Below are 21,718 nucleotides of genomic sequence, written 5' to 3'. Positions count from 1 at the left end.
TATCCAACAGAAACAGAATGTTTTTCTAAAAAGGTAGAGCAGGTGTCAAGAGATGTATCCTTCCTCCAACAATTCACGGTAGTTTCACAGTCTGCACTGTCAGATTAGATTAATTATGATTGTTCTGTCCAACGTGAAAACTTGGCTACTTATTGTTGTTTGCAAACAAAAACTGAAGTTTTGAAAACAAATCTGGAGCAGGCTGAAAATCCTGTCCAAAATGTCTGCAAATATGTGTGAAGTTATCTACGATATTTTTCTTCATCTATCCTGCAGCTTGGATGAAAATGCTTTTCTGAGTTTTACCTCTCCAGTCAATCCTCCTTTTCTAAGGTTTTAATGGTCCTCTGTGCTATCAAAGGCAGGCAAGCCTTTCCAATTACTTCTCTACAGAGATTCCTATTTGAAATTTGAGAGGTTTACCTCTTTCATGAAAGTCAGACTAAAACAAAAACCTCTTTTGCCTGGGTTTCTTTGATTTGTTTTCATGGGATTCAGATTTTGTTTTACTTGTCTGTCCAGAAGAAGCCTGGAAGTTACTCAGTTATCGGGAGAATTTATACAACCTCAAATACTCAGATCTGTCTGGAGATACACAGGGAAAAATCAGCCACCGCCTAATCCTCTGAGAAAATATTGATGGTTATGCTTTTAATAATAGATTTTTTCATTCTGTTACTTTTGTATTAGTCATTAATCTGTAGCTATCAGTCATTATTTTGGCTGGGGGAAACAGGTGGAATGCAAACTGTCTGAATGGGTTCCAGACTTCATTTTTTCAGTGTATTCATAACTGAAAATTTATATTTTTCAATTCTTCTTTCAGAATTTTATTTTGCATCTTTACTTCCAAAAGATACTTTCTTTGTCTCCCACCATCTGTAAGGATATCGTGGAAGGAAGGAGGTGGTGGCTTCCAAAATAGGTACATGCATTTCATACATTCATCCCATGCCAAAAACATGGGGACCTGGATAGGATAGGAAACATCTCAAAAAAATCTCAGTGTGCCCAAAATATATATACAAGTAGAGATTACATGCCTGTGAAGACATTCTAGGGCAACCTTTAATTGTGACAAGCTATTAAGAACTCCATCCACCACTGACTAATGGTCTTCCTGCATTTCTACCCATCTGGGTTGACAGGATTCAAAGAGATTCCCAAGAAAAAATAAACCTTACTTTTGCCTGGATCCACTGCACATTCCTCACTATTTTGTAGGCAGCATTCCTGTCAAGACTGTTGATCTAATTTCTCTGCAATGTCATAAAAATCACACAAATGCTGGCATCTTAAGTACATAGGGCAAGCTTATCAGCAGTGATTTAACAGTAGAGAATTTAACTTTTCATCATTTTTATGTAAACAAAAAATTGTCACATATAGACATGATTTTATATTCTAGCTACTTTTACATATTAAAACCCCAACAAATTTAAATACTTTTATAGTCCTAGATCCTTTCAATTCTCCTCTAACAAAAAGGCCAATTATGTATCTCTGATGAGAACAGCTCATCAGATAAGCTCTAATGAGCCCATATTAAAATGGAAGACACAAAATAGAATTGAACACTTTTTTCTTGGTTCTAGTATTAATCCAGAAATTTCTGAATGAAGAAAATAGTGCCCAGCTTCTGTATCTTCCAACCACTACTTTTGTGACTATCTCTTCTAACTTCAGGTAAGTGCCCCTTATCCCCATAGCATAATCTTTGTATTTGTTAAGTGTTCTTAAAGAATTCTTAGTAGTGGATTTAATGTCTCACAGCCTATTTGTCACTTCAGCATCTCTGTACCTATTCACCAATTTACAGTGGCCTTTAAGGGGATATTATTCTGGTCTATGTGTTAAATATAGTCCCAATCTTACTATATGTAGAAAACCAGAGCTGCTGCTGTGTTATTAATCTATTCTAATTACTGCTCTCATTTATAACTTGTTATGCCCATGTATCATAAATCAACACTTGCAGCTGGGAGGAGTGGTAAAGTACATACTTAAGTATTTTAAATGCTTGCAAATCTGGCCAAGTTTGATTTCAGAAGTGGAAAAATCAATTTTCAGGATTCAAATAATGTACTTCTTTTTCAGAGAGAACTCCTATTTGAAATGTATGAGACTGGATTCAGTTCTCCTATTTACCAGAACTCTTATTAACATCACTGGTGTGACTGCAAAAACCAGGCCATAAATGAGAACTTCTAACTTCCTGCAAAGCATGAGAGTGGGCAGTAGCAATATATTTTAGTAACAGGTACAGCAAGCTACCAAGAGAAAGAAATGCTGTGGTATTACTACTGTCGTAATTTTGAGAAAGCTCTCTTTGTAGAAGCTTGTCCAAGAGATCACTAACCACCTTTTTGCAATGAGTTATCTCCTCCCTAAAATTCCATCTTTATTTAACAAAAGGATGACAGCAATACAAACAGCTCAGCCATTTTTAGCTCTCAAGGCTAGATCCCACAGTTGTTAAACAAATCCCTTATAAAGTTCAAGGTCTTGCTTCTTTTATAGCCTAGTCAAATATTTTATAAACAGGTGACAAGAAATATTACAGAAATGCAACTAGACATTCACAGCCTACATGATATTTTACTTTTCCTTGTCCCCAAACCTCCCAGGGTGGAAATTCCACACCAACTCTGTTTGCTTTCTAGTACTAACCTACATTTTGCCTTGGTGTCCTATAGCAGGACAGGAATATACTTTGACCTGCCTGTTATATTGTAGTTATGACTAAGCAGTTATGAGTACAATAATTCAGACTGCCAGACATAATCAGAACTACAAACAGGAGCAAACTCAAAGCGACTCCTAAGTCTATTCTTAATTACATTATAAAATGTGAGAAACCAATCTTCCTCGCTTACTCCTTTTAAAATGCTACATCAAAGCTGTATGACTTTTGAACTGTTCCTCACTTAATAAAGAGGTGCTGAAGATAGCGTATGATACAACATTTAAAGGAAGAAAATATACTTGCACCAAGAAAAGGTCATGGTCAGTGTTTGGTGGTCTGCTGCTGGTCTGATCCACTACGGCTTTCTGAATCTGAGTGAAACCATTACATTTGAGACGTGTGCTGAGCAAATCAATGAGATGCACCAAAAACTGCAAGACCTGCAGCTGGCATTGGTCAACATAAAGGGCACAATCCTTCTCTATGACAACACCTGAGCACACGTCGCACAACCAACGCTTGAGAAGTTAAATAAATTGGGCTACAAAGTTTTGCCTCATCCAACATATTCACCTGGCCTCTCACCAACCGACGACCACTTCTTCAAGCATCTTTACAAATTTTGCAGGGAGAACATGTCCACAGCCACCAGGATGCAGAAAGTGCTTTCCAAGAGTTTGTTAAATACTGAATCACGGATTTTTACACTACAGGAATCAACAAACTTATTTCTCATTGCCAAAATGTGTTGATTGCAACGGTTCCTATTTTTATTAATAAAGACATGTTTGATCCTAATTATAATTAAAATTCACAGTCCAAAACTGCAATTGCTTTTGCACCAAACTAACAGATACTGGGAAAGGGAAGAGCTACAGCTGTGTGTAAAAATGGAAACAGAAGTCAGCAGCTTGGTTGGTATTTGTGACATTTTGCAGCTTCTGGCAACGGAATATTTTGCTATTCGTTACTATGATTCTTCTGCTTTTGTTGCTTATTTCACAACGTACATTGCAATTGGAAACTGCTACGTTAAAATAAATACTTATATTTTTGAAATGTAGGTGGAAGAAGTGGATGAACAGAGAAAGCTTACGTGGTTAAAGGATGCTGGCTCCTATCACCCTCCATGAATTCTGGCCATACTCCATCCCTACCCCAACAGGTCTTCTGCCTCATCTGAGATCCTCCAAAAACAACAAAATTTTAGCTATAAATCATTTAATGGTTACAGTTTGACACAGGCTAGCATAATCTTTTAGCCATAGCACAGGAGATACAAGAAATATGTAGAAAGCTTCTGTCACCTCCACCGTGCCCCGAAGTTAGAAGTCAGAACAAAAAAAGGCACTTAGTTAATCCAGTGTTCAGGTAGGAGCTCAGTTCTGTGAGGTGCCAAGTGCGCCCAGTAATATGAAGACAGCCTTGAACTTCTACTGAAGTAACTCGGAACCTCCTGGGAAGCCTTTGGCACTTCAAAGGGTATGGATCTGAATCCATAACAAAAAAAAACCTGATCTTTACATGAAGCTCTGATGACCCCAAAGCCAGTGCTGAGGACAAGGTACTTCAAGGTGGGAGAGCCCAGCATTCACATCAAATCCCATGCTAAGGTACACATGAAAGACATCAGCTCTGCTGCCCAAATTCCCAGAAGCACCAGCTGTGCCTCCAGTAAGACCCTCAAACTGTCAGCCAGAAATAGCCGCCCAGATTCACAGTAAAACCTGTCAGAACTACACACAGAATTCATCAAGGGAAGGGAAAGGCAAATTTCCTATGAACTTTAAAAAAAGCAAGACCCCAAGTCCACGAAGTTTTTCAAGCTTAGCTCAGACTGTGGAATCTAAATGTTTGCAATGTTTCCCGTAGTTTTACAAGAAATACTGCTCATACTGAGGGAATTTAAAATACTTGCCTAAGCCAAGACCAGAAAGTTTTTAATGGCAACCTCTAACAATCTCTTGCATAATAAATACAGGAAGTATTTTCAATACACAGTGGACACAATTAAAAGTACAAACATTTGACACTGGGCAGCCCCCTGCCACAGATAGCCTGCGCTCCTGAGACTTACTCATGCTGAAAATACAACAATATATTTAACTGCTGCACATAGTAGGAGTTCACTTTTTCAGGCACACTGCACATTTCCACAAGAGTACTTCTGATCTTAGAGACACTGCTTTTAGATTTTAATTCCCTGACTTCCATGCTTATTTATGATATCTTCCACTGAGGTACAAAATTGTGCACAAATGAGAGAGCAAGAAAGAGATCAGTTTAAAAAGTGTGTATCTAGTCAACAGGCAATAGCAAGCAGTGGTTGTCTTTTATTTTTTTAGTTCACGATGAATGTTATTTTAACATGAAGGTCCAGAGAAACTCTGGCATAGAAAGATATTTCACTCAGAACATCTCAGGCATTCTTCTCCCTTTTTTGACCGCTGACTTTGTTCCTGTTCAGGCAGGAAGAAATAATTATTCACACAGGCAGGTACGTGTTCATGGTCGGTACTATTCTTTAGTCATCTGTAAAAATAGCCTTTGATTAAGAATGCATGGGGTAGACCTCTTCTTCTAAGTCTGCATAGGCCAACCAAGTTCACACGAGCGGTTTCAGATAGACAGGCAATCAAGAAGCGAGAGTCCTACCTTGAACTTGAAAAATCTGCTTTCTCTAAAGCCATAAACTGCAGCTGCCATCAGAAACAGACCCAATTGCTTTTCTTTTTCACTTTCCAGGGCAAGCAAATCTATTTCCTGTTACAGCCCGTACTTATAGTTTAATTCTATCTTATGACTAAAAGACTAAAATATTTGAGAACCACTGAGATTTTTCCATCCATTTTAAAAGGGGAAAATACAAAACTCAAAACAGATGTTTTATAATGTATTTCATTTATTTTGGCCACCCATAAAGCTGTGGCTTATGTTAGGGCCAACCAAGTTAAAAGCAACAGATTTCTGCAGAAACATTATACAATATGTTTAGAATGACCAGGCATGGGGAGCACCCTCCACTAAAATCCTATTTATTAAGTAATTTTCGATGTCAGGAAAAGAAAACAGGACTTACTGAAGATGCAAGTGCCACTGCCATACATAGGCAGTTACTGAGGAGATTTGCAAAGTTTATGCAGCTTTTTAATGATCAAAGTATACATTGAAAGTGGATGAGTTTGATGAAACTAGAACAACTGAAGATAACATCCTTAGAACAATATAATGTAAATAACAGATACTGTATATCAAACAATTATTCCAGAGACACTTAACAGTTGAAGAAGTTCCAATAAATTAAAATTATCTTCTCCAAATAATCATAAGGCTTGAGCTAGTACAAACCTTTCACTTTTTTTCTGTGTTTATGAAAGGACACAAAGACATTTCAAAAGTTAAACCCACAAGACTCTTAACAGTTGCTGTGGAACTTAATGATAACGTATCTTGTGGAAATTAGAGTAAAAATGTTCATATTGAAATTTCCCCCTGTACCTATTCTTACTTAGACTGAGAAATAATTTCTCAGTAACAGACTCACTTTAACACCTTCAGCACATTACTGCAGGCTGGGGGACAAAATGGGCAATAAAGAATGATTGGTCTCAAAATATTGCTTTATTGACAATTTACTGTGTAGAACACAGGGCACATAATGTGGATATAATTTACTAACCTACCAAAAACATTATAGGGAAAGCATAAGGAAAGGACAATGGATGCATTATAGGAAGACAGAACAGCATTAAAAGTTTTAACCTATATTTTTGGCTTGTTATCCACATATTCAATGAAAATATATTTTTGACCTTCTTCGTCAGAAGTGGCACAGAAAGTGAATTGCAAAAGTTAAATACAAAGTAATAATATGTGAAAGCTTAGCAATTCAGTTCAGCAATCATCAGTACAGACTTTGACCACATACACAGGAGCAGACTCTTAGAATGTGAGTTTTAATACAAAATACTTTTATAATCCAATGGCTAAAAATTATTTTCACTTAATAAAAAAAATATGAAGTTCATTATTCTCAAACCAAGTGTAAATACAGAAAACTCACTTCAATTCAGAGGCATGATTAAAGCAGTTTGAAAGCAAAATATCCTTTACAATTATTTCTGCAGGTAAAACAGCTCTAACTGTTATTATCCAGCATTTGTCAGTGCTTTCTTTCCCAGACAGACACACTCATTCTAACATGAAAAAGCCAGAATGCCAAAAGTACCTCCCCAATATGTTGACTAAGGGCTGTAATTCATTTAAATTATGCAACTGGATTCCCACAGCTGGCCCACAGCGTGGCTTAGAGCTCAGTTCAATGCCAATGATCCTGTCTGCTAATATTGTCTTACTTGCAGAGAAGGTAATATATCCAGCAACTTATATTGAAGTTCTGACACTAATTATCAGAGCAAGCAAATGTTGACATGAGTGGCAAACGCTGGTTAATAGTTACCGTGAGACCAGTGCTGCCAGCTGGCATTTTTCTGTAGCATTTTTTCGCTAATAATCTCTTGCTTATTTCTTAGGACATTGATTATAATTTGTTTCTATGCATTTTGTTTCAAGTCAGAAACAAATCAACACAAAAAAACCAACACAGACAACTGCAGCAAGACCCCCCGATTTACAGACAAGTAATCAAGCAGAAAGCATGCAGGCAGCATCACTTGGAGAATGCACGGGGACTAGAGTATAGGAATTCTTATCCTATATAAAGCTATGTAGCCTTGCACAAACAGCCTTTGGCATCTTGTTTCTGGCCTACCTGGACAGTAGCAAAACATGTTTATCGGATCAGACAAGCCCAGAACCTGAACTGCAAGCAGTTAAAAACTGAAGGTCGCTAAGCTGCAAAAATTAAAACATGCTTCTATGCTTTAGCTACACAGACAATGATAAAACAAAGCCTCCACAACCACCTGTAATAATATGCCTGTTCAGCTAGCAATTCCAAAGTACTCAGCAACACAAGGTAGACATTTTCTGCAGCTGGCTTTACATGTACATTCCTGTCAAATTGTTGTCTCGTCTCCTCTTACCTTCACATTAGTCCGGAGTGCACAGTAACATGCAAAAAACATTGCAGTAAACAAGGAGCATATGGACCAGTATTCAGCGTCTCTGCTCTGCACAAACGGTACACACACGATCCCGAGCATGTGCTACTAAGGAGCATCCGTTCCCTCTGTCAGTTTGAAAATGCATTGATCTCTGTTTTTCTGACTACAAAAAGACATGTCTTGAAGGCACTGAGTGAAAGCTACATATCTCTTCATCGACTATATATAGAAATATGCCCAGTAATTTCAATTAGCAGAGGATTCAGCATCTGAAACTTGGACCTCAGTTGCTTTTCCTTCCAGCATTTTAAATTCAGGGGGGAAAAAGGAGGGGGAGCTCAGCCAGAGGGGAAAGGTGAGGAATTAAAATGTAAGCAGCAAGTTACTTATATTTCCCCCTGGCTTTGATGTTTTGCTATTCAATATTTTACAAATCTTATACACGGAAAAATGAAGAAAGGTTTCTCTTCCGATTCTTAAAATTACTGTAGATTCTGGACTGTTTCTGTCTGCTCTTGTTAAAGATGCAGCATCCCTTTTAACAAAGACAACGTCATCAATCATGACAGATTCAACATGTTCTACTTATAAATACAGTCTCTGATTAAGGACAATGGCTGGCTGGCTTATTAACGTTTCCTCAAATGCAAGTTCAGTCCCCTGTGCTAATCTATTTTTAAATAAAAAGTCCCACCTACTCCTTCACTCTCATTTAATAAAAATGCAGCGGACTAGTTCTAAAGATCCTGAATTGCATTGTGCTCCGAGCTCAGACACTGGACGTAATTTTTAAACTGTTTTCTTGCTTGCTGGGGTTAGAAACAGGGAGAAAATTTAAAACGATAGCAGAAAAATCCTGGATAAGGCTGTGCCCTCACATTTCTAACCACATATTTAAAATGCTCAAATATCTTCCAGAAGGAGGGAACTCAGAACCTAGCCAGAAGGCAAAGCTTTAATTCACAAGCACAAAAATAAGATCAAACCACTTCTTTCACTCCTGTCAACCACTGGGATGCTACAAATCAACTGATTGTTTACTAGGCTGCAGGGACACACAGTCAAAGACTCAACTCCTTCTTTACAGCACCGGGAAGCACCGATATTCATACTGAATTACGAAGCAACTGAAGCAACCTTCAGGAATGAAATCAGAAAAGAGCCTTTTTTTTCCCTTTTTTTTTCTTTCTTTCTTTTTTTTTTTACTGCAGCAGATACTGTGGGAGGCAAAGAGTGGAAAAGGCTTTACTACCTCCTTCTCTATCAGCACCGAGCAATTTGTGTAGGATAAGCACAACTCAATAGAAATATCTGCAGTGACTTTTCGGATTTCTTTAAATAATGCTTTACGTAAACCCCCTTGGAAATCTGGAGAAATACTGAACTCCAATCAAAGTCAGTGGGCATCTTTCTGTGGGCAATGAGGTGAAGAAGCTTAAACAGAAGGACGTGCATTTAAAGAAGGAAAAAAGGGGGGAGGGGAAAAGACGGCAGGGTTTTTTCCAACATCTTCCTAAAGACAAGCTCTCAGAAACTGTCGTCAACTCCAAGTGAACAGCTATTTTTAGCCTGTCATTGTTTGTGCCTTTTTTAGGAACGAAAGAGGCAGCCGTGTTTAAAGCTCGATATTGCTCTACAATGTATCCTAAGACAGCTACTTAATTTGAGCCCCAGCTCCATCTGTCATACAAATTAAGCAATCAGTAATCACAGCCTTTTTTGGCATAGGCAATGACTTGCAGAACAAAAGAGATGAACCCTGTTCTTAAGCCTAATTCTGCAATTTTCATTAGTACTTATACTGGGGTCTAGATGCCATCGTTCATAAAGCCAGGATATCCCAAAGTTATGATAGTTCAGACTTCGGCTATAGCAACACCCATCAGATAAGCTAAAACATAGTAACGTGTTGCTCAGCAAAAGGATGGGAGAATTAATTGATGCATTTTTCTGACACTCTTCAAGTGAATAGAAAGGGAAAGGAATCATGGTTTATTTTGCAGTATAGTACATTAACAATTAAAATTATGCATCTTAGTCATTCAAATAATATCACAGATCTTGGGGAATTCTGATCCACCAGAGAAATGCAATTCAAAAAGCAAAGATGAATAGATACACAGTCCTGAAGAGTCAGGCAAGGCTCAGGCAAGTATGTAGCTGCATATGAAAATCAAATTCAAGTCTCCCTTCTGCCAAAGGAATTACACAAGGTTTCAGTCAGCAAAGTCTTTGAAACAACTTTCTTCTTCACGATCCTATAAAGTTAATGTTTTCAGTTTTAGACAAACAAACCGACATGGGGAAAACAGGAATCTCACTGAAAGAAAGCAGGGTTGCGCAACTATAGGATTCCCAAGTGATCACCTGTATGTAAGACTTCAAATTCATTTAGGAAAACACGAAGTGATGCAAACCCAAGGTCTTCACTCAGAAAAACCTCCCACGACTCCTGAGTGTCTGGGAGGAAAAGCTGTCTAGGAAATTACAGACCCCAAGCCTCATAATGCCATAGGAGTGAAAAGGGTGGATGTGGCGGATGCCTCCTATAATAATTGTGGGACATTTGAGAATTTGCTGGAAAATTGAAACCTCTGTACCAGTCTACAAGGTATGAATTTGATAGCAGCCCAACTTAACACATTTAGCAGGAGCTACTTCAGGTAACCTACACAAGCAGATCCCTGCAGGGCTTCTTCACCAAAACATTTCTTATTGCAGCAGTTTAATTTTTAAAGGCACCATCTAATCAAGGACATACAATATTTTATTATGACTAACAGCTACTCAAAATCATCACATATTGGAGATATTTACGGTCTTTGACATAGGGTTGATAACAATCAGTGAGGAAAAAGCCTTGCCCAAATGTACCAGACATGCCAAAAATAGCAGAGATTTCAAGTGCTCAGGGCCCCTTTAAGCAGGAGACCACAGGGAAAAACCCCACAGATAAAAGAAGTAACTCCCTTACAAAAAAAAAAAAAAAGGTTAAGTATAAAAACAGTAAAAAAGCTGCATTACAGACCCTCTAAATAAAAACACACAACTTGTGACCTGAATATTCTTAGGTGAGGGAAACCACTGGAGCCGCTATCTTGAGCTGTGAAATTTCATTACTTTATCCTCCTGTGCCTTCAGAAGGGGAAAAGGGAGCACTTGGAAGCAAACCCTGGCTGTCTGCAGAGGTTCAGAGAGAGTGGGGGAACGTGCTGCCCTGGAACACCTTGATCTCAGGAGGCCTCGAGGGCAGCTGGCTTCAAAAGATGAGGGTGGGACAGCCCTTCTGCACAGAAGAAGAGCAATAGGAGCTAGTAGTAGCAACACTAGTAATAGTAATAGTAGCGGTAGTAGAAATTTCCTATAACCATTGTATCCCAAAGCTGTGGTGAAGGACCCCCATGGTGCTATGGCACAAGCATAAAGCTGACAGTACTAGGAAAACCTTGTAACGGAACAGTGACACCATAGCAGAGAGTAATATTTTCATCCTCAGCAGCCTATTTTCAAGATTTTTTTTCCAGGCATCATGGAAACCGTGGTATTTTAAAGGAGAGCGACAATAAAAGCAATAGACTGAAAATGCAGTAAAGAAAGCAAAATCCTCCACTGTTTGCTCTATGATGGTGTGATGCGCCCCACTTAACACATCTATAGGGTCTGGCCATGAAAATCCTATTCATATCAATACTGATAATCCGTATTACTGACTTTCATCAGCCAGGGGTGTAATTCTCCCTCTTTTTGCAGTGATGCTGGAGATACTGGCTTGTGCAGTCATGGCACTATGGCTACAGTCATGCTCCATCACACCCTGTCTTTGTACACCACAGTGATACAATCTGTATAGCACCCTACATTGCCTAGATGTCTCTGATTTCAGCGCTTGAGCTTTAAACTGAGCTTTTTTACTCCTTTCCAAATTTCTGAGACCTTAAATTGTCATGAAAATGCTATTTTCCACAGCTACAGGAAGACCATTACACTGAAAATATCTGTGTCAAGGGGTGGGATATTGCAGAAAACATTGATGCAGGCTGCAGGTCTTGGGTGCTGTGAGGTCTACAATTTCTAGATTGAAAGTGTTGACTCCTAAAGAGTGGAGGCATCTGCAAACAAGAAGAACATGGAACAAAAGCCACAACCGACAAAAAGGCCTGCTGAGGTTTTCCATTATAGCAAAGTCTAGTAAAATAAAACAGACAGGGGAATTAAATCAGCAGCTTGAGCTCAGCAAATCTTAAAATGTCCAGAAAAGGAAAGAAAAAGACTGAATAGATTATTTACAGACTCTCATCTCCAGTATTGGAAACATCTCTCTGGCACGCTGGCATTCTGATGCAAAAGTTGCTGAGTCAAATACTCTTCCTCACTTCCAGGCCAGTAAACAGCAAAGACTTTCCCCTAGGCTGATTTAACTGAAGCCACGGGTTTTCCTCAAAACTTTTCCTTTCCTTTTTCCTGCACAATCTTGTAAATCTAATTGTCTGATTTTGGGGCATCTAATACTTTTCTTCCTAAAGTCTCAGCTCTCTGCTTTCTGTCCTCTGTGGTCGCATTGAAGAAGGGTTTGATCAGATATATGAGAAATTAGAAATCATTCCTTCTCAATACTGAATTTATACTTATTTTATGAAGCAAGACATTGCTAATATTTTAAAACAGACATAAAACCATTTATGATAAGAAAAATTAAAGAAATTATATGGCCAAATAATAAACAAAAATAACCAAACAATGGCTTGATCCTGTGAGTATTCTCTATGACTGTGAATTTCACAGGAATGGCCTCCTCCTTGCTCCCTTTGATCCTAAAACAGAATAAACGAAACAAGGAACAGAGGCCCAGAAAGAAGGAATTGGATTAGGCTTCACAAAGCATCTTCAGTTACTCAAAGCCCCATTTTAATTCTTCTGTACCTGTAACCTGTGGAACAAGTTTATTTTATAGTTCAACCCACCTAACTGATTGAGAAGACATGACTCTGCTACAGCCTTCACGAAGAGACCCAGGCTTGTAGTTTAAACTCTGAAGAATTTTCTATTCTGAAGAGCCTTGGTTGAATTTCCTGAATTTTGCTCAGATTTATGACAAACATGTCTTCACAATGTGTGTTCCATTTTGTGACTATGAGAAGACAGCTGCCTTCCTTCTTGACCTGAAGTCACATCATATCATAACACCTTTGAGAAGGTATTTCCACTCACAGTCAAGTTAAAGGCCATGACAACCTGGAATCCTAGCAGACTACCTAGTCTGTCTTCCTTGCTTGAGGAAAGACTAACCATACATAGATAATTCTTGGAAAATGTTTGTGTAACCTGTTCTTCAAATTCTCTCATGAAGGGAACACAATCTTTGCTTTAGGTGGTCATCTATTCTTCTTATGGGAATGTTTCTGGCAAGATCATTATGATCAACAGGAAGGTACAACCCGTTATGCAAACAAGATATTATTTTAGCAAAACTGCTCTTTTTGGAGTGTTTGTTTTGTTTTTTAATTTTCCACTCCTTTCCACTCCTGGGAGGTCATAGTGATGGACAAATTAGCAGGGAAGATGTCAAGTCCTAAATTTTATAGTACTGAAGTGCTGGAAGTTCAAAAGTATGCTGATGTTTGCCATCTGTGCATGGCACTTTTTCTACTTCCACCATTGCAGGGTTAGATAATCACCTTGATAGCAGCATGTGTGGACAGGGAGATTGCCATTTATTCTGTATTGTTTAGATGCACACACATCCACGTGTACACAGGGATTTGTTTTTATACAAAGTGCACGTTTGCAATGCAGAACACCAAGAGTAAAATTGGAAAGCGCCTATCTTCACTGCTGTTCCCTATAGAAGCTAATGTATGAAGTAGTTGGGCCTTTCTAATATATACTGCCTGTGACTGAGTCCAGATAGATGTAGAGCTCAAGACAAGGTAAAAAACTCAGACCACTAGAAGCCTATATTTCTGTCCCTCAAAAAAAAATATTTTACCATGATTGTTTGAAAAACCTGGGGAAAATGAAACTTGGGGAAAATGATGACTATCTTTTCACGATTTCCCATCACTCCCCAATTATGAATTAACATTTTACTTTTATAATTTATGAACTATAATTTATGAACTAAGCTAATTCATTTAAGCATAAAATCCACATTTCCATGGTAACAGCATGAATGAAGAAGGAATGAACTTCCAAAGTTCAACTGCATTTATTACAGTACTTAAAAATAAGACTCCAGCAATTTTCAACCAGGAAATTACTGTGGTCTTTTTGTATGAAAAATAAAATAAAATTGAAGTTCTTATTGTAAATGTGTATAAGAAAAACTTGATTTTGTATTGCACTTGATGAAAAATATATATATATGTCAAAACACCTAGGATTTTATTTTTTGTACAGCAATTTTAGTTGAGGAAACTATTTAGAGGAAACCTATTGTTAGATTGAGAAACAGAATATAAAATCATGTAACAGTGGAAGTAACCTATGCTTTCATGAAAACATAGGTTTAGGCACTTTTTTGATGTAGCCGGTATTTTCATCAAACAAGCAAAGTGATAGGTTTTGCAACAGAGAGTACCATGATGGATATTCATTAGCCATGCTGCAATTATTCCTCTTCATTCAATTGTTAATAATTATTAGCTTACTATATTAACAAACCTCAGCTAGAAATCTGATCAATTACATAAATACCTTGTTTTGAAACCATGTTTAAATTTAGCCAGTTCTTGAAGTTGTTTCAAATCTGCATAGCATTTGAAAACAACAGATAATTAACAAGTGAGACCATTTACAAGGGTATTAGTACATTTTCTATGTTTTAACAATTTCAATTCAAGAGTCAAGATATTTCTAGAAGACTCATGAGTGAAAAGCAAATTATCTAACTTAGTAAAGAGGTAATCTAATTCTAATAATGTAATTATTCTAATAATCTATTTCTTTCTTTAAGAAATAAAAGAATATTCAAAATACGTGTATTACAAAAATGAAGAAGGATAAAAATCTCTTAGTGGAGAGAATTCTCCTTGAAAGAAAGACAAAGAAACCAAAATAATGTACCTCTACAGATGTGAACACATGAGGCCCTTGTAATCAGAGCTGTTCCAAATACAATTTGTCAGTTGGTCTATGGAATCTAAGAACAGTGTGCTTAAATAAGGCATCCATATTACTTATGTATAAATGTAGAGTTAATGTTTCAAAAATCCTTGTTAGTAGTATATGTCTGTGAAAGTTGGTGATACCTGCTACTTCTGTATCTCCTCTGGGACCTGTGACTCTAAAAATTTGAAGACACCTGGGCAACGTAGGTACTTCTTCCTCTAATACTATCAAAATCATAAATATAATCCCCAGACTGCAACTTTAAAAACTTATCCTGGTAGGAACAATAAAATGGGCAAAAACTCCCATGACTCATTGATACTTTTCCTGTAGAGTTTTACCAATGTTTTCTTTCATTACGTCACCTTCTCTCAGCCATCAAGTCAAAATATTTTCAGGTGTATTTCAGCTGTATTAGTGTCAACTGTACACACACAAGTCCATGGGAATAGATGAAATGCAACCTGGAGTCCTGAGGGAACTGGCAGATGTAGTTGATGTGCTATTCTACATCATATTTGAGAAGACATGGCAGTCAGGCAAAGTACTCAGTGACTGAAAAAAAGGAAATATCACACTCATTTTTTAAAAGAGTAAAAAGGAAGAGACTGGAAACTACTAACCAGTCAGCCTCACCTCTGTGCCTGGAAAGATCATGGAACACATCCTCCTGGAAGCTATGCCAAAGCATTCGGATGGCAGGGAGGTGATTAGAGACAACCAACATGGCTTCACAAAGGGCAATTAATCCCTAGATAATCTTCTGGCCTTCTACAATAAAGTGATGCAGCGACTGCCTTGCTGGATAAGAAAGAGAAGACCAACTGATGTCATATACCTTGACTTCTGTAAGGTCTTTGACATGGTCCCACATAATACCTTTGTCTCTAAATTGGAAAGATATGGATTTGATGGGTAAAGAATTGGCTGGATGGTTGCAAACAGGGAGTTCCAGTCAATGGCTCAATGTCCAAACCAAGGTCAGTATCAAGTGGTGTGCCTTGGGGGTCCATACTGGGACCAGTACTGTTCAGTATCTTTATTAACAACATAGTAGGATTGAGTGCAGCCTCAGAACGTCTGTAGATGACATCAAACTGAGTGGTGCAGTTGATGTGTTAGAAGGAAGGGATACCATCCAGAGGGATCTTGACAGCTTTGAGGAGTGGGTTAATGTGAATCTTATGGTGTTCCACAACACTGAGAGCAAGATCCTGACCCTGCGTCAAGGCAATCACCAGTATCAATACAGGCCAGGGGACTGAGGGATTGAGAAAAGCCCTGAGGTAAAGGATTTGGGAATACTGGTGGATAAAAATTGGACATGGGCTGGTAACGTGCACTTGCAGACCAGAAAGCAAATCGTATCCTGTGCTGCAAAAATGAAGTGTGGCAATTAGGTCAAGGGGTTGATTCTGTCGCTCTAACCTGCTCTGGTGAGACCCCACCTGGAGTCCTGCGTCCAGCTCTGGGGTTCCCAGCACAAGAAAGACATGGACTTTGGAGAGGGTCCAGAGAAGGTCAGGAAAATGATCAGAGGCTGGAACAGCTCTGCTGTGAGGACAGGCTGAGAGAGTTGGAGTTGTTGAGCCTGGAGAAGAGAAGGCTCCAGGAAGACCTTATTGCGGCCTTTCAGTACTTAGAAGGGGCCAATAAAAAAGATGGGGACAGACTTTTTAGCAGGGCCTGTTGCGACAGGACAAGGGGTGATGGTTTTAAATTGAAAGAGGGTAGGTTTAGATTGGATATAAGGAAGGAATTTTTTCTGATGAGGGTGCTGAGCCACTGGAACAAGATTCCCAGAGAAACTGTTGATGCCCCATCCCTGGAAGTGTTCAAGGTCAGGCTGGATGGGGCTTTGAGTAACCTGATCTAGGGGAAGATGCCCATGTCCAAGGCAGGCGAGTTAGACTAGATTATGTTTAAATGTCTTTTCCAACCCAAAACGTTCTGTTATTCTATGATTGCCCTTCCACTAGTACATCTAGAGTTGTTTCCTATTTTTTTAAATATAAATTACTTACAGAAAATTCTCAGGGTATATGTCTTTCTCAGAAACATCACTATTACCTATACTTATCACTTCTGTATGGTACCTTACAATCTCATTGATAGCTGCTAATTGCTTTGCCCTGCTGAAGTGAAGCACCCAGGAAATCAAGTGACTTGGGAAAAAGGTTTCATCCTTCATGACCTTCTATCACTTACACACCGATATCACTCTGCTGTTGCTGGTATTTTACAGCAGGTGTGATGCAATTTTACTTGTCTCCACTAGGCACCCAGAATGAGTTTTAAAACTTTAGCACCATTAAGAATGGGTAAATGTATACACATATGTATGTATTCATATGTACATATGCATATAGTAATCAACTTAATGGAACCATTAAGAGGTTAATTTCCACACACATATTACCATTACCAGAAGACCACTGCTTGCACTTGCCCCCTCCCAATTCTGTTACATCCCCCTATGCCTCCTACACAGCAATTGAAATATTATTTCTAAATTGCTAAAATAAAGTGAATTATGTATTCTTTCAAACAGGATTCCTAAAACCAAAGTACTCCCTAGCAGCAAGAGGAAAAACCTAAATCCTCTAAATCATGTCCAGCTAATCAGACAACACAGTTTTGACTCCACTGTTGCTTTTGAGAATTTCACCTGCTGTTCCTAAAAACTGCTGTTGAGAAAAGCCTATCCGAGCAGATAGACATCACCTCTTTAGGGTCTGTAATCAATGGGATCATGAAAAAAAGTTAATTTTCAAAATTTGTCACTGTCTAGTCACACCCAGCATGTCCTGACTGAACCACTATTGTCACCATTTTGCTGTTCTAGGTTCAAGGAAATACCTGGAATGTTGTGAACAAAGCATGACTATTTCCTTCTGTACACCAGACTCTTTTCGATTACTTGAGCTGTGGAGAATTGGGCACAGAAAGCCAAAATTTGAAAATGTCCTTAAGAGATTTTTCAGTTTTACTCACTGGGATGTTTTGTTTCTGCAAAGAAAAAATGCTGACTATGTGAAAAATAAACTATAGAATATTGACATGTAATACTAGTTTAGTATCATGAAGTAAATGTAAATAACAACAAAATAGAGGATTTCAATATTATCAAAATTAGTCCAGAAAGTCAAAATTATTCACTTTCAGCTTTTTATCACTGAAAATTTTATCTCAAACTGCAAAATCTTTTCAACAAGTTACATGTGAATATAATTTTTTTACACTGATAGTATCTAAGCAATTCTACTATTTTCCAGCAGTTAAAGAACATTTTTGCACTGATATTATTTAACCAATTCCATTATTTCCAAGCAGTTAGAGGTTTCCTTTTAAAGTACCATGCCTGGTAAATTTCTTCCACAGATGTCGTCTTCTCACTTCAACATTCCGTTGAGTCACATGCACTGAAGATCAGATACATTCAGAGAATGTCTTCACTTGAAATATCTTATGCAGATTACTGTTATAATCTGATATTTCACAAGCTAACTGACTTTAGCACCACTTTCTCTGTAACCATTTATAAAAGCTAAAAATCTCTGGCAATCTTTCTGGCTACGGGGCTGTCTATAAACATTTTGTTCTTACATCTATATGCAAAATTATTCTCAGTGTAGTACACAGGGTCAATATCTCTTTTGCATGGAGGACAAGACTGAATGAGACATGCATGCTGACAGCTGAATATCAATTGACTAGAGCCGTATTTATCTGAGAGGAAAATTTTCTGTTCCATTAATACTTTGTTTAAATAGTTTTAGAAATAGAACTCCCCTTGACCCAAAGAACTTATAGCATACCCCATTTCACAGATTAACCAAAAATAACATCGAATCTACTGTCAATCATAATACGAGTAATCTTTAAATTCCCACGGGGTCATAAAAATCTACAGTCTTATAAAATATGAGAATCTGCCTCAAAGAGTAAAGAAAATCAGAGTAAAATAAGATATACACTGAGTAAAACTCTACCTCTACTAAAGTCAATGCTTAAAAATAATCTTATTCATTTCAAAGAATTTTATTTATGATCTTTAAGTTATAAAATAAATGTTAATGCATGTGCCACAACAGTGAGTTTGTATGTAAGCCTCAGTTGTGAAGAGTTGGTGCTCCTTGATATTCTTTTGGCTGATTATCAGCTCTACTTCAGCTATTCTACAAAAGCAGAATAATACAGTCTGAAAGCATCTTTTTCTATCCCCTGCTCATCACCACATTCAAAGTGGAATCCATATATTGATATATGCTTAAAGAGGTATTTGTGAATATTTGTCCAGTCACAATGACTGGCACACTGGATACACTGTAAGGACATCATATAGTTATCAGAGAGTATTCTAAACACAAGAATATTGTCATCTGAGCAATTGAATATAAGTCCACTGTTCTCGCCTTTAATCCAAGTGCAGTTTCCTGGTTTGGTTCCTACATGGAGTTTACTCTGATAAACACTACAAAAATTATGGGAAGTATATAAACTAATTAGCAATTGCTCAGAAAGTCAGGGAATTTAGTCCTGATCTAGATGACAGAAATATTGTGTGGGACTCTAGTGGAATTATATTTGAAGGGCAGGTGGGCAGGAGATATTCTAGCCTGTGTTTATTAATCAGAATCCAGGAAAGGCTACTAAGAGTTGCTAGTGACTCAGCAAGACAAGTCAAACTGGACTATAAAAAGATTTGTCTCTTATCACAAGGGAGGAGGATAGGAGGATCTGTTGTGAGAGGTGACTCATGTCTAGAAAACAGAAGAACGCTTTTGTGAGCTGGAGAGATGCAATACAGCTGTTGATTTTAATTTTTTTAACTGAGTCTGGAGAGAGAGAAATAAGATAAAAAAATAAATAAACTAAACATACATCATAGTAACAGTTTTTTTCCATCCTCCACCAAATCAACAGAGGTATGTAGGTCATCTCCCTACCTTTAATGACTCTTGGTCCTTCAAAAAACCCATGATGTATTCAGGTAATGAGAATTAAACTCAGTGGTTGATGGAGGGTGTGTTTATGTGCATGCATAAGTTTATCCTGTTTAATGATAAGAATGTATCTCTCTGAATATTGGTTCAGAAACCTGCTTATTAATGGATGCCACTGCTGTATGCAATGCTCTTGAAAATCAAGCCAAGCCACAAAATGCACTAAATGGGCAGACGATTGCTGCCTGCTGATTTCAGTGGAGTCCTGGCCAGGACGTCAGGCTAGATGATGGCCCAGGCCTTCTGGCTCAAATCCAGATGTATCTCCTTGCTAATCCACACACACAAAAAGCACAAGACTGGAACAATCTGGGAAAGCTTTCAGCTCCCCAGTTGTTACTCTCTGTAACAGAAAGCTGTCACTTCATATTTTTGCTTTGCATTGTTCTTTGCTTCTTGCCCTATGTTTTCTATAAATAGTGGAATTTCATGCCAATTTATGAGATGGATTTTTGTAAGAGATGCAGGAATTTCAAAACTATAACTGAAGTTGTCCAAACTCAGAGTTAAGCTATGCAATGCTCAAAAATGTTGGCCAACTGCTATAATGAAAAGTTTTAAACCATTCTCAGTACTTCTGATATGTTAGTTTTCTCTGTCATTTGACAGTCTTCTGCACTGAAATAGCTTGTTGAATATTTTAGAATCAACATTACAGTACCACCAGTTCAGTGGAAGAGTTATAATTAACTTTTCACAACTGCATAATTTCAGGGCATTATGAAATAAAACTTCAGTGGGTTTCTTTAAGCAGCAGTGTCCTGGTGTCACTGGTGTCATATTGAACAGTTGTGTCTATGGCAACATGTTCCTATTATCATGGATCTCCTATATCTGTCATCATTTCTGATTTTTTTTTCCAGATAATTAACACAGAATCCAGTGCTAATTGTTGGAATGAAAATCGAACTTCATGCATAAAGCACCTTCTGCCTACATATTGCTCTACACAGCTTGAATAGGTACAATGTTTTTTGCATTAATAGAACTGGGAAACATTTGAGACCAAAACAGATCACAATTTACTTTTCATTTCCTGGCTTCTGCTACTACAAGGAATATCTGTTTATATATTATTTTGCTACTGCATAGTAAGTAGTGTAAAATAGAATGTTATTTTTCTACACTAGAAGACAAACTGGTAGCAGAGGGAGCCTGGACTGAGAGCCAGGGCTCTCAGGACCTCCCTTTCAGCTCACCAGGTGTTGTAAACAACTCTAGCCCTCACTTTACTCACCTGCAATTGTTTATTTCTGATATCATTCCCAACAATCACTATCAAAATGTCAATGTTCTTATTACAGCTCCCAGTCCTTGCTGCTCTGCAACTGCATCTTTCAGTAAGGACATGCTTCAGTCTGTAAAGCTTTGGCTCACAAATGTAAGTAATATTGGTTAATGTTTTCAAGCCATTTTTAAAGACTGATTTGAAATATTCAATTTCCTTAATCTGAGCAAACACATCTCCATGCTCATTGAATCTTTGTGCTCTACCATCTACAGTGTTCAGTTTTGTGCTCTGTCACCTATAGCATTTCCCAAAGTATTTTCCCTACATTAATGTATTTATTTGTGCCTCCCTCCTCTGCATAACAAGTAGCATACTTGAATTCAGAATGAAACTTGATCTCGCTCACAACCCTCCCAGCACACACTGAAGACATCTCCACCTTGGCACCCTATATATCTAGAAAAAAACAATGGTCAAGCATTTAGCACTGGTACATTCTTAGTAAAATACCAAAATCAATGAGACATCATTTATTAATATTTCTCTACACTTTCCACTAGAATATACCATCAACATACTCATATCTCTGTTCAAATAACCTCTAAATTGTTGTGTTAATATT

At 37.8% G+C, this 21,718-nt stretch overlaps 1 protein-coding gene across 17 annotated transcripts in view; it reads right to left on the bottom strand.

The window, feature by feature from the left end:
* Positions 1-21,718, bottom strand: part of DLG2 (discs large MAGUK scaffold protein 2) — a 1,047,967-nt gene that overhangs the window by 758,534 nt on the left and 267,715 nt on the right. Inside the window, exon 1 of one of the 17 annotated variants that reach the window (XM_071799106.1) lies at positions 7,732-8,507. The exons of 15 other annotated variants lie outside the window; for them this stretch is intronic. In XM_071799106.1, coding sequence (XP_071655207.1) covers positions 7,732-7,851 — 120 coding nt within the window. In that variant the 5' untranslated portion in view covers positions 7,852-8,507. Of the gene's footprint in view, positions 1-7,731; positions 8,508-21,718 lie in introns of those variants that run through there. One more of the 17 variants, XM_071799288.1, reaches the window with a different exon arrangement.

This window comes from Patagioenas fasciata, chromosome 1, assembly GCF_037038585.1.
Source record: "Patagioenas fasciata isolate bPatFas1 chromosome 1, bPatFas1.hap1, whole genome shotgun sequence".
Classification (NCBI taxonomy): Eukaryota; Metazoa; Chordata; class Aves; order Columbiformes; family Columbidae; genus Patagioenas; species Patagioenas fasciata.
This window is presented reverse-complemented; position numbering and strand designations above follow the sequence as displayed.